The sequence below is a fragment of the Thalia democratica genome, chromosome 3 (assembly GCF_965202585.1).
Source record: "Thalia democratica chromosome 3, ktThaDemo2.hap1.1, whole genome shotgun sequence".
Classification (NCBI taxonomy): Eukaryota; Metazoa; Chordata; class Thaliacea; order Salpida; family Salpidae; genus Thalia; species Thalia democratica.
Window position 1 is genome coordinate 72,550,490 of NC_139167.1, and position 13,063 is coordinate 72,563,552.

General features: G+C 24.1%; 1 protein-coding gene across 1 annotated transcript in view; it reads right to left on the reverse strand.

The window, feature by feature from the left end:
• Positions 1-7,233: 7,233 nt before the first annotated feature.
• The window catches only part of LOC145832523 (thrombospondin-type laminin G domain and EAR repeat-containing protein-like), a 44,036-nt gene continuing 38,206 nt past the window's right edge, over positions 7,234-13,063 (reverse strand). Inside the window, exons 15-18 of the mRNA XM_082939837.1 lie at positions 9,002-9,149; positions 8,585-8,729; positions 7,866-7,976; positions 7,234-7,338 (exon numbers count right to left, since the gene is read on the reverse strand). Of these exons, the coding sequence (XP_082795963.1) occupies positions 7,234-7,338; positions 7,866-7,976; positions 8,585-8,729; positions 9,002-9,149 (509 nt within the window). The remainder of the gene's footprint in view (positions 7,339-7,865; positions 7,977-8,584; positions 8,730-9,001; positions 9,150-13,063) is intronic.

Below are 13,063 nucleotides of genomic sequence, written 5' to 3' on the forward strand. Positions count from 1 at the left end.
AAGTTAGTACTTATAAAAATTGATTTTAAAGCGGAAAATATTGTCGTAAAGAATTTCGAACATTTTATATAAACTCTCAGAAAAAATAAATGCTCAAAAATACACTACGCTGAATTGTGGGGAAAATAAAACCATAGGAGTGAACGATTAATTAAATTCCAACAGTCAACTACTAAAGAAAATCTAAAGGGCCATAACTCAAAAATTATGTATATTAGAGAGTAAAAGGATTAATGGGTATGTAGATATTATCAATATTTACCACAAATTTTTGCAACTTTATATGTATTCGATGATATTGGCAAAAGAAATTTCAAAATAAAGTTATTTTTGATATATTGTCTTTATATAATTCAAAAAGTTTTAAATTAAAAAAAAATGCCATTTAGATAATAACAAAACTCAAATATGTCTTTTTTTATTTTCTTTAAACATATAATAATTTTTTGACATATGATACCTTAAATATTTGTTTAAGAATTTTGATTGTCTAAATTTGATGTGTCATTGAAACTAATACAGTACAATTTTCCGTTTTATATTTACTTTATATTTTCAGTAAACAATATAACTACAAAAAAGTAAAATTGGACTTATACCGTTTTTTAATGAAATAATCAACTAAAATTTAAACAAAACTTAAGATATACTTATTTTCATTGTTCTATTAGATAATTTTCATATACTTTTGTAAACACTCGGTAAGCACAAAGTTAGAAACTTGTATAAAATCAACAAAATAAATTAAAATTTTAGAAAAAAAATTAACTAACATAATAACTTAAACCTATTCTAGTTATTTTAATGTTTATTAAAAAAAAAAAAGAATGTAAAACTGTATTAAGGATTTACACAAAAATGATGCGTAACGAGTAAAGTTATGGAATTCTAATACTTATCTAAAAAATGTTGTTACTTTGTTAATAAGTTGATAAACGGATTAAAAAATACTAACTTGTATTAAACTTTTACATGTAGATTTTAGACCAAGATAAAAATTTAATAGTCAATTTAATGAAACTGCTATTTAATTGTTTGAAAGTCGAATGTCAGTTTTTATAAGTTGAGTCACTACAAATACGACTGTAAAATTCAATAAAAGTTTATTTCATCAAAACACTCTAGTTGATACTTCTAGTCTACTACAATGGCTTTTTCTGAATTTGTAGAAGATGTTCTGAACAGGTTTGATAAGAGAAAAGCAGTGTATGCGGTATTACTTGATTTAAGTGAAGCATTCGACAGTGTCGATAGAAGGGTTTTGCTAAACAAATTAGAATGTTATGGTGTAAAAGGGAAAATACAATTGTCAATTAAATCTTACTTTGCTGAAAGGGAACAGTGTGTTAATTTTTGTGAATCAACACAAGAACAAATTGACGTAGAAGTACCACACGGTTCAGTCCTAGGACCTCTTTTATTTCTTATACACATTAATGACCCACAAAACAATACTTGCTTAAAAATATTAAATTTTGCAGACGATACCTTATTGTATAGAACATATAAAAAAAAATCATATGTTTACAAGACAGTGAAAACTTTAATTTTGAACTTAAAAAAGTCTTAAATTGGCTTGAAGAAAACAGACTTAAATTTTATATAGGTAAAACTAAAAGTTTCTATTTGATCTAGATAAAACAATTCTTTGGAAATTATAAAAATTTGTGTCAAAATACGTAAAACAGTCGTAAAAATGTCGAAAAGTTACAAGTACTTTGGAGTAATAATATATAATAATTTAAGCAGGGCGGAACATATTGAAATGGTAAATTATTAAATGTAACTGGTAATTTTTATAAAACAAGGTACTTAAATGAAAAATTTTTACAATTATTTTTCAATTCACTATTTATGAGCCCTATAAGGTATGGTCTGTGAAATTAGGGTAGTATCAAAAAAAGAAAAGTTAATGAAATTAATGTACTCTTAAATAAAGCAAATCAGCTGCATTCACTTTAAAAAGTACAACGAGAGTGTAAGAAATTTGAAAATAACAAAAAACTATTTTATGCTGAAAATTTATTGAAGTATGAGTTAGAAGTTTTTATGTTAAAACTTGTAATTAATTTTAAGTGTTACTTTAAAAATATAACTAAAATACATAGCCATTCAACAAGGTCCTCAAAAACAATTTTTTTCTTACCAAGAATTAAAATCAGTTATGGTTGTAAATCACTAGCTTATCAAGGTAGTAAACGTTGGATAGACTTACCTATTAAGTTAAAAGACCAAAGTCGTTTTGGAAGGTTTCAGGTTGAACTAAAGGACAATTTATCAAATGATCAACTAATTCAATAGAGTTTACGTAAGATGAACATGAACATTTTTTATTATTATTTATAGACATTAGATTAATATTAATTTTTCATCTAGTAGGTTTTTTATATTTTTTGAGTTTATCAACTAGAATTCAATAGCATTGGTTCAGTCTAGTTTATAGAAAGTTGTAATATATATATGTTTTTTTTTTGTTTGTAGTTTGTTAGTGTATAGTAAACAATTTTAAATATTCTACATTTTATCTGTGTAAATGAAATTATTAGTCTTTAAATATATTTTTGTCAGAAAACAAAGAAAGTTAAATATTAAATCATGAGCTAAAATCAGTGATAAAATTTAAAACTAGTATTAGTTTGATGTATTTTATGTTTATTATGTTTTTTATCTTAACATCTTTATTATGTTAATAAATATTTTTTTTGAAGTAAAAACTTATTTACTATTTTAAGTGTTTTTCTGTGGTTGTTTACATTATTGTTATGGTATAGTTAAACTTTTATATTTAGACATTTATAAAAGATGGTAAAAATTGATAGTTTTTATTAAAAGGATATATTTATTCATACAGTTAAAGAGAAATATTTTTTCTTATGGATATAGCTTTGATTTATTAACTTTTTGAATATTGCAGCTTTATTTTATTTTGTTATTAATTTTTTTTATGTTAAAGCATTAATTTTTTTTGCATATTTTTTAATAAGTTGAATAAAGTTTATAGTAGAGTCTAAATTTTTAAACATACTTGAAAATAGAAAAAAATTCAAATTAGTTACTAATTAATTTTTTTAACTTTTTTAACTCATATAAAAGCTTAATTGTTTACTCAAATTTATGATAAGTTTTTAAATAAAAAACATTTCATTTAGAAACTTTAACTTTTGACATAGAGTTTTATTTCTATTTTATGTGTATACAATGTTAGATATATGTATGTAAATTTTTTTTTAATTTTTATTTTTTATTTTTAGAAATGTAATTAATGTTGTAAAGTTTAATAGTATTATTTTTCGTAGAGTTTTTCGTTTTAGAGTTAAAATATTGACAGTAAAGTTTTATTCTTGTTTTTTTTTCATTTGTAGCTCATTATAACTTTGATTAAGTTGGGTATGCAACTCGATGACTTGCGGTCTTTTTGCATATCCAGATCCTTAAACCAAAAAGTTTTGAGCAATTTTTCGTTTTTGTTCAAGAAACCACAATATTCTAACTTGTGAAAATGAATTGCTTTAATTACTAGAGTCTGAAATTTTAATTTAAAGCGAAAAAGGCTTTTTAATCTTCAGTGAGTTGACATAGCATAGAATCATATAGCATGTTTAAAACTTACCTATTCACAGTTTTAGATCGTGATTCAATCCTTATAAAGTGTTAAGAAAATAAAGAAATACCATAGTCAAAATATTTTTGCTTATATAAAACAGGTTTTCTTAAAAAAATACAAATAGCTTCAAATTTAATCAAATCGAAAACATTACTACAACTTTAAATAATTTTAAATTCGTTTATATTATTATTGTTTGCACAATTATTAACTAAATGTTCTGAAATAGATGAACGTTAAAATGCGTTTATAACCTTGACCGGTGTATCATCATTCTTATTTAAAAAGAAAAATTCTCTACACTTTTTGGTACATGCTCTTTTATTCTCTTTCTTAGATGTCTGGTTGTTAATCCAATATAACTTGTTGACAACAGCAGCTGTATCGGTAGATTACCATACTTTTATTTAAGTTTGATACTGAACCCTTACCACCTGGTGTTAAAAGTGGCTTAGAGGTGAAAACAATTCTAGGGTTTGCTGCATTAAAAGTATTTCTTATCAATTGTCTTTTTTTCTTTTTTAAATCTCTGAGATTTTATTAATGAATGGAACTTTTAAAGTAATACACATTTTTTCGGTCCTATTGTCTTTATTCTATGAAAACTTTTCAAATGTAAACCTGTCAAATGTAAGTTTCTTTATTTTCGTAACACTTTGTAAGGGCTGTTTTCATATTAATTATCTTTAGTTTTACTGTAGTTCAAATATAACTGTAGAATTTAATTGATTTTAACTTTAAAAAAAATGCTTTTGTTTATCATTAATCTCTTGCTTAATTATGATAACTTATTATTTATGAGTACTTGATTACTATATAACTTTGTAGAATGCTATTACTTGTTAGTTTTGTACTCTACTGATGAGAATTGCTTGAAAAATTTTTAATGTTTTTGAAATACTATGTCTTGTGTAACTTATTGTATAAGCCACTTATCTTCCAAATATACTATAAATATATAGTATTTTTTTGCTATTATGATACAGGTTAAAGTTTACTGAAAAAAATATGTACACTGAATTGGTTTTGACTAGTTTATTAATAATATGTTGTTACAACTAACATCTTTTTTTATGCTTCAAAATAAATTTTAGATTTAAGAAAAAGATGCAATACTTTAATTTATACGTATTATCTAGATTCGAATTTTTAGAACTATTTTCGTATATGTGTTGACCACTGGGTTTTGAATTGGTAATATTTATATTAGAGAGATTTCAAGGTCGTCATTAGAACCCTCACTCCTTCAGACTAGTATTATTAAAATTACTTTGTTATTTTCAAAAAAAAAATTATTATACGTTTATGAAAAAAAAATTGTGTACTAAACTATAGTCTATAGTTTTGCTCTAAAAACTTACCAATTATTAATGTAATAAAGTTTTTTTTGATTGGTTTTAAAATTAATATTTAAGTTGTAAAATTGCAGTATAGTTATTTATTCAATTTTCAACTTATTTAGTTTTAACTAACAAAAGATCTTTAGGATGACAGTATATGATACAAATAAATACATCATAACTCTATTTATTTCAATCACAAAAAAAATATTTTTAAAGGGGGTTGCTAAAGCATCAAATTATAAAAAACAAAATTAAGGGCTTAGGAGATAAAACACTTTTATTTTAAACTTACTCCTATTTTTTACATAATTTGATAAGCTACTTGTTTATTTTTAATGCTTGTTAAAATTAAAAGTGAATTTTATACATAAACGATCAAAGTTAGAGCATTAAGTTTTTTAAGGGAGATGGAAAATTATAGAGCAAAAATAGACTATTTCGCTAAAAGTCTATCATCTCCTTTAGTTTTTGGGAAATTGATTTTAAACTTTTTCAGAGTAATGTTTGATAATTTTTTAAGAATTTGTAGAAACGAGATTTATTAAAGAAAAAATTTTTTTAGGAAGAAAAAACAAAATAAAAAATTATTGAATTAATTGTCATAAACGTTTTTTTTAAACTACGCTTCTTTTACAAGTAGTCGGAAATATTAAAAAGTAAGATTCCTGATAATTTAAAATTCTTTTAAATGATATCGTTTATCCGATTATCTACGAGAGTGATTCAAGATTTTTTTTTCGAAGATCATGTCACGATTGTACAAAACGAACAGGTAGAAATTTATTGCCAATAAGTAGAACTCGACTACCATCTATTACTAAAGTGAAAAATGATAAAAGATTTTTATTTTTAAAAATACCTCTTGATAGTCATCCTAAAAATGGATTATTTTCTAAAGACGACGTAAAACACGTTTCTCTGTGTCATAAATGTCTTCTAAATCTCATAAATGTTATTAGAAGGAATGGCTTTACAAAACTAATGATGAAAAACAGTATTGTTGGCAGAAAGGAATTCACCATATACTAAAAATAGATAATCTTAGATATACAGTTAGTTAAAATTTATGAATAAACTGAAAAGTACTAATGTTTTTGATAAGTTTTAGAAACTTTTTTTTAAACTCTCACGTACAAAAACAAACAAATTGTAGTCTTGCTCGACTAATAGAACACCAGTTTAAGTTATATTTGTGCTAAAAGTTAGAAGATATACTAAAAAGAATTATACTTAAAACTAAAGTTTTAGAAAAATAAGTAAAATTTTTATGAAAAAACTTTACTTCATCAGATTTTTAAAGGTGTTTCTAAAATTAATGTTGTAGTTTTACTAAAAACTATGCATTATTTAAAAATTTTGAATGTTCACATAAAACTCTAATTTTTTTAATTTATTTTTAAAAACAGTTTTAAAAACCATGTACTTGTCCAGAGTACCAATCATTAAATAAAAGGGTAATAGAAAACATGAGCAAAAGGAATAACATGACGTTGAATTTTGACCTTCTTTCATTGATCTGTAATAAAATAAAGAAATTGTACGAATGCTTGTTGAGATAATTTTACAAAAAAAAAGTTGGTTTAAAAGCTGTACCTTTTATAAAGTTTAGTATAAACTAAAACAATAAAATTACCTAGAGAATCAGCAAAGTAATAAAATTTTTATTGATTATCAACCGGTTTGTTTTGTAAACTAAATGATCAAATGTCATAATTTCTATCAAACAACAACATATTTTACTTTTTTAAGTTCTACACAACTTTATGCAAATAAATGTAGAAAAACTAAATGTAAATGCTCGTTCGTTTCTGTTTAATATAAAAAAAAACATTTTTAGTTGTTTTCAAATTTAAACACGTAACTTAATCTTACTCAAAACAAAAAAACTTAAAAAAAATGCTGTAATAGTTATCTATTTCCAAAAGTGTATGTTTATATGAACTGAGTAGGTTATAGTAAGTATTATAAGTTTATATAGTTGTCTATTTAATTGAAGCTATTGAAAAGTTTCTAACTTAGCGTATAAAACTACATGATTATTCATAATATATATATATATATATATATATATATATATAGTTAAATACGTTAGATACGGTTTTAAAAAGAAATGCAAATACGTACTAAAAAATACTTACTTACTATACAAAAGTTACAAATACTATGAATCTATAAAAAATAGTCTACTTACCAGATGCTATTATGAAGCTACTAGTTGTTAATCTACAAACTCATGACTTATGTCATATATTTGTACAATTTTTTATAAAAAAATAGTTAATAAGTTCAAACAAACACCTGTCGTAAGTGATCATTTCCACAGAGAATGTTCTCAGTAGCCTGAATAGTTTTGTCGGTGACATAATCAATTTTCTCTTCTTGTTCATAGATCTGTTTATATAGTCTTATTATCAATATAAACATAAGAACTTTGTTACTATATAGTTTGGGTTGACCGTTTTTCCGATCAAACAAAGGACAAAAATAGAAGTATATTGTTTTGTGTTTTACATAAGTTATAACTTTGCAAAATTCATAACTGTGTAATATACTAGTCCAAACTTTAAGTCAATCTTTTCTTAAAGCTCTTTTTTTTTACTTATAGTTTACGTTGATATGAAACACTAAATTTTTATAGAATTTACATTTATTGTCTTAATTAAAACTTGTATCGAGTAAAGTATAACTTTATAAATATTTACGAAAAAGTCTAACAAAGTTTGCAACTATTATAACAAATAATACCTTTGTTATTATAAAAGCTTGTTAAAACTTAAACAAAAATGTACATTTCAGTACAAGTTAAAATATTTAAAAAATTAAAAACTTGTTTTAATTTAATTTAAAAAGAAATTAACCAAAAAGTACTGCAATTAAATAAAAAAAAAGATAGTTTTAATTTGAAGTAGCACACTTACATTTTCGTTTAGCATTGTTTGAAGTCTTGCAATTTCATAGACTTTAGTAAGAATTTTAGTTTGTTCTAACGCTTCTGCATTGGCTAGTATCTGCTTATTTTCCAAGGCAAACTGAAAAATAGTATGTTTTATTTTATTTAAGGATAAAAATCTCTGATATAATAAGAAAATACTTGAAAAAAAGATACAATGTATATAAAAAGTCATAGTCAACTATAAACACTTCAATACTGTAAAGAAATAATTAAAGTTTCATCATTTTGTAGTAATTTTGAATGACATAAAATTCATGTTTACTAAATAATCAAATGATTCAAAAAAAAAAACTAATAAGCGGTTTAAATTACAATAAAGCTTATACTGAAAGCTGTTAAAAATATAACTAAGTCCAAGTTTTTTTTAAATTAATTAACAGAAAAAAACACTTTATTATTATTATTAGTAAAAAGCAAGTTGAGTAAGACAGTACTTTTAGTATCAATGGATAATATTATTTAAAAACAAGAATTTGCACAGTATTTTTCAATATTGAACTGAAATATGTTTCTCAGTGTTAAACAAGTTTCACAGCACTACGGAGTTATCATGATCTAAAAAGTACTCTGTTTTTGATTTACATTCCAGCGAGCTTTCTTCGCTTAAACCTCGATTAACATAAAATTATTTTGAATTTTTGATTGTTTTTTAACGTTGCTTTTTCATAAGTTTAATTCACAAACCTGCATCTCGTCATCTGAAGTCAATTCCTCTTCATCACTGTCATCATAAAAGTTATTATAAGTCTGTAAAGAAGTTTGTGTACTATCATCAACTGGTGTTTGACTTTGGTTTGCTTTTAAATTTGATAAGCATGCAAGACTTGACCTAGAAATTAAAAATATGGTTAGTTTAAAAGTAATTAAAAATATATTGAATGTACTATATAAACAACAGATATTATACTTTTATTATTATACAACTTATCTATAACTCACTTATACTAAGCATTAATAAAATGAATAAAAATACCATCTGAAGAATAAATACTCTACGATTTTACTAGGATTTGAATTAAATAAAAAACCAAACTTAATTTAAGTTATGCGTACAAAAATTATAAAAGCATTTGTTTTTTAAAAAAACTTAAAAAAACTAACAGTTTTCTATAAGCATAGTTTTTTTGTCTCCTCATTTTAAGATCTTCAAAAACTATGAATATTTCTTTCAAATAATTTTCAAGTGACTTAACAGTAGCTTTCATGTGCGAAACAAGATCTTCGTTTTTCTTGTTTTCATCGATTACAGCTGTTTCAATAATTTAATAAATAAAAATAAACAGGAATATAAACATAATAAACAAACGATATCTTCTATAAATAAGTTGTACAACTTTAACAACGTAAAGTTTAAAGGTGCATATATCATTATAAGAATATATTTAAAAAAGATTTTGCACAAATTTTTTTTTTAGTTAACAAAAATGTTTTAAAATAGAACTGATTTGACAATAAAATCTTTCAGATGCTAGTACAAATATTCTAAGCATATTTATCTACACCAGGGGTCGGCAGGCAGTTGGTGCTCGCGGGCCAAATTTCAAGTTTCCAAAATCTTCGCGGGCCGCAGTTTTAGTTTCAGGACATTAATAAAAAACTTTTGTTTTTATTCAGTTTATTGTCTTTAATCACTTTTAGTTACACATAGAATACCTATTTAAATCAAACACATTTAATGGAGTAAAATTTTCATAGACTATTATACTCAAGACTTAACAAACTATGTACTATCTTTAAAACTTAATAATAGGATAAATTTAATATGTTTTTTATTTTTCTTACAACCTAACTCTCTAAAAAAACCAAGCTTGAAAACCATCTATAAGTCACTTTTATATATTGTTTATAATGTTAACCACTTTTTCATATTTAAAAAAGTTTAAACTGTTAAAAATAGTTTTTGCGATTTAAATAGTTAGCACTTTTTAAAAAATTTAGTAACTAGTTAACATAATAAACTTAGTACCTATATGTTAAGTAAAAAAAATAGTTAACGCAATTAAGGTAAAAATTAATAAGTTTTTTACATGGTTGCCACTTTAAAGGCAAAAAATTACATAAATCCAGCCTGAGTTTATCAAAAGTTAAAAAAAACTTTCTTTGAAAAAAAAAAGGTTTAATACATACTTAATTAAAGTATCATCATACAAAAGTACAAAATATTTAAAACGACAAGTAGAAATAAAAGTTAATCAACTTCACTACAGTCATAAAAACTATTTTGAGAATTTAAAGATTTATTCAAAGTGTTTGAAATAAAAATTTCACATTTAAACCTAAGTTTTCTTAAATGTCTTGAATAGGTTTAACCAAGCGCGAATTTTTCAAATAGTTAGTTTGTTTTGCAACCCTGCTTTAGATAAAACTCACGAATAACAAAGTTCTTTGACAGTGAAGTAAATATATACAGCAAAATACAATATTATTGTAGGTCAGCTAGAATGGACAGTTAAGTTTTTCTAATATTGTTGACGAAAGTATAACAATATGTTAAGCCATAAAAGAAGTAGATAGACTTTTTGTTTATTAATAATTGTAGCAATTGTTCATTTATATTTCTGCAATGAAAATAGTGCTTACAAAAAAGAGAAGATTAAAAATATATTACGATATCTAAGAATCATAAAACGTTAATTAGGGGTTGTTGCGAGAAACGAAAAAAACAAATTGCTCAAGTCAGTTTTAAGAAAGCACATGATTATCTTCAGTAAATACATACTAAACAGGAAAACTTCTCAAGGTAAGTAATAAAGTAGCAAAAGTAAATACTTAAAAGGAGACCACGTTTAGATTTGAAAACTTTTTTAAAGAACTTGTGTTTGTAAAAGTATTCTATTAATTTCTTCATTGACCAAAAAAAATCGCTTTTAGGCAATTTCTGATATTTTAAAGTCAAATAAATTAAATTGGGACTTAAATCGATCTATTAAGATGAAAGCACCAACAAATGCTGCTCATCTGAGAATATTTATTTGAGGTTTTTTTACTAAATTTAGTATAATTTAAAATTGTGGTTCAAAACTAAGCATCTCTGTAGAATGGTGTGCGTTTAAATGAATTTAAAATACACAGAAGACTTTAAAAAAATTAAAACGTGTCAAAACCAAAATGAAATAAACACCATTTCTTATTATTGTAATGTTTTAAATAATTTTGTGTATACTCAAATATAATATGTAGTGATAAAATATCTATAAGAGAAACTTAGGTATATACTACATGTCAAACAAAATACCGAAGCTTTAAAAAATACATTTTAGTTAATTACTGTGATTGAAATAATGGCTATGGTATTTTCTGTAAAAGGTTTACATGTATTTATTAAGAAGGTTTAGAACGTTGTACTGCGAAATAATATGAATCTGATAGCCTACAAGGGCTGTTAAAGTAAGAAAACTGAAATGATTGGTCATTATACTTAAAATTACCATTATTACATATTTTGTAAAAAAGAAAGTTTTCTTATGTTGTATACACGTAACATATGTCAAACAAAAAATATTTGTGCTATTTTTAACTCTTAGAAAGAATGTAAACAGTTTCAGGGTTGCCAAAGGTTTTTAAGAAATCTTTTCCAGGTTTTCTGAATTTCTTCCATTTTTTGAAAAGTGCAGGCTTTTTAGTCTAATTTTAGTATGAACTTAAGTTTAAAGTAAAATAAAACTTTCTAAAATAGTAAAGCAACATTAAAAGATACTGCTAGGCGATTTTAAATGTGTTTTTTGATAAATTAAATTGTGAGAAATATTTTGTGTAAAGTTGAAGTTTCATTACTTTACATGTAAAATTGTTTTTAACTCAAGGTGTTTTCGAAAATTCTCAAGTTCCTGATACTTTTAGCCTAAATTGTCAAATTTCAAGTTTTTTTCAAAATTCAAGGTTTTTTAGCAACAATGATTCTCCACATTTATATGTAAATAATAATAAAATAATATTTCCAATTATAGCAGCTGCGAGTCTTAAAACTTAACATATATCATAAGTAAAACCAAAAATGTGAAAAGAACAAAACATACATCATAAGTTTATTTCAAAGTAAAAAATCCTGCCTGAGTGATCAAAAAACTATCCATACATTTTAGAATAAAATAAACAATTTAAGTCAAAAACTGAAAAATGCCTAAACTGGCCTGATATTTAAAAAGTTTATAAACTAGTCTGACTTAGTCTGATTGTGTGGCAATGTTTTGTTTATTTTCTTAAATTCAAACTATTTTGATTGATTATAAACAGACTTAACAAATTTGTTATCCCTAAATCTAGTTTGTATTAAATAGGTAATTCCAAAAAAAGAGCATCTGTGTATATAAGTGTGCAATGCAAAAAAAATTAACTTAAGTTGCCAAAAAGTTTTGTTTGTAAAATGAAAATGTAACTATGTCGTATCTATTGTTTTAAATGTGTCTGTACACTGTTACATCTTTTATGTCAAAATAATTATAATCGAAAACTATGCTTAAATTGAACTAAATCTAACTTAAATAATGTTTTTAAAGTAGTTCAAAAATGAACTTCTCTGTACATTGAAGTGCTTAGGAATTAACTTAAAGTATACAGAAAACTTATACAAAAATATAAATTTGTTAAATCTAAATGAAATAAACCTTGTTTCTTTTTATTATATCGTTTTTAATCTTTTTATGTACACTTAAATACAGTTATAAAATATCTTAGGTACAAGTTACATATTTGACAAAATACATAAATTTTAAAGAAAAGACATGTTTGTCAATTACTGTGTATTACTTTTATACACGAGGGAAAAAAATTTCATTTTGTTCATTTACTTAATAGGTGTTGTATAAATAACTTACTGAGTTCAAGTATTCTTAAAACTGTTTTTTCAGATAATAATTTGTTATGGTAAGAAGAAAGTTATTATAAAACACAGCTCGAATGCTTATCTGTATTTTTTACTTGTTTAATCTAAAGGAGTGAAATCTTTAAGCTGTTTCAAAATGTTATACAGGGAGTTCAATAAAAACTAATCAAGTATAAACAAACTACAGCATTTTTACCATAAAAAATAAATTTAGAATATATTTTTGCTCAGCGGGCCTAATTTACATGCTCGCGGGCCACAGAGTTTTCTTTCGCGGACCGCATCCCATTCAAAAAATAAGCGTGCTCGCGGGCCGCAGATTTACCCTTCAAGGGCCGCAA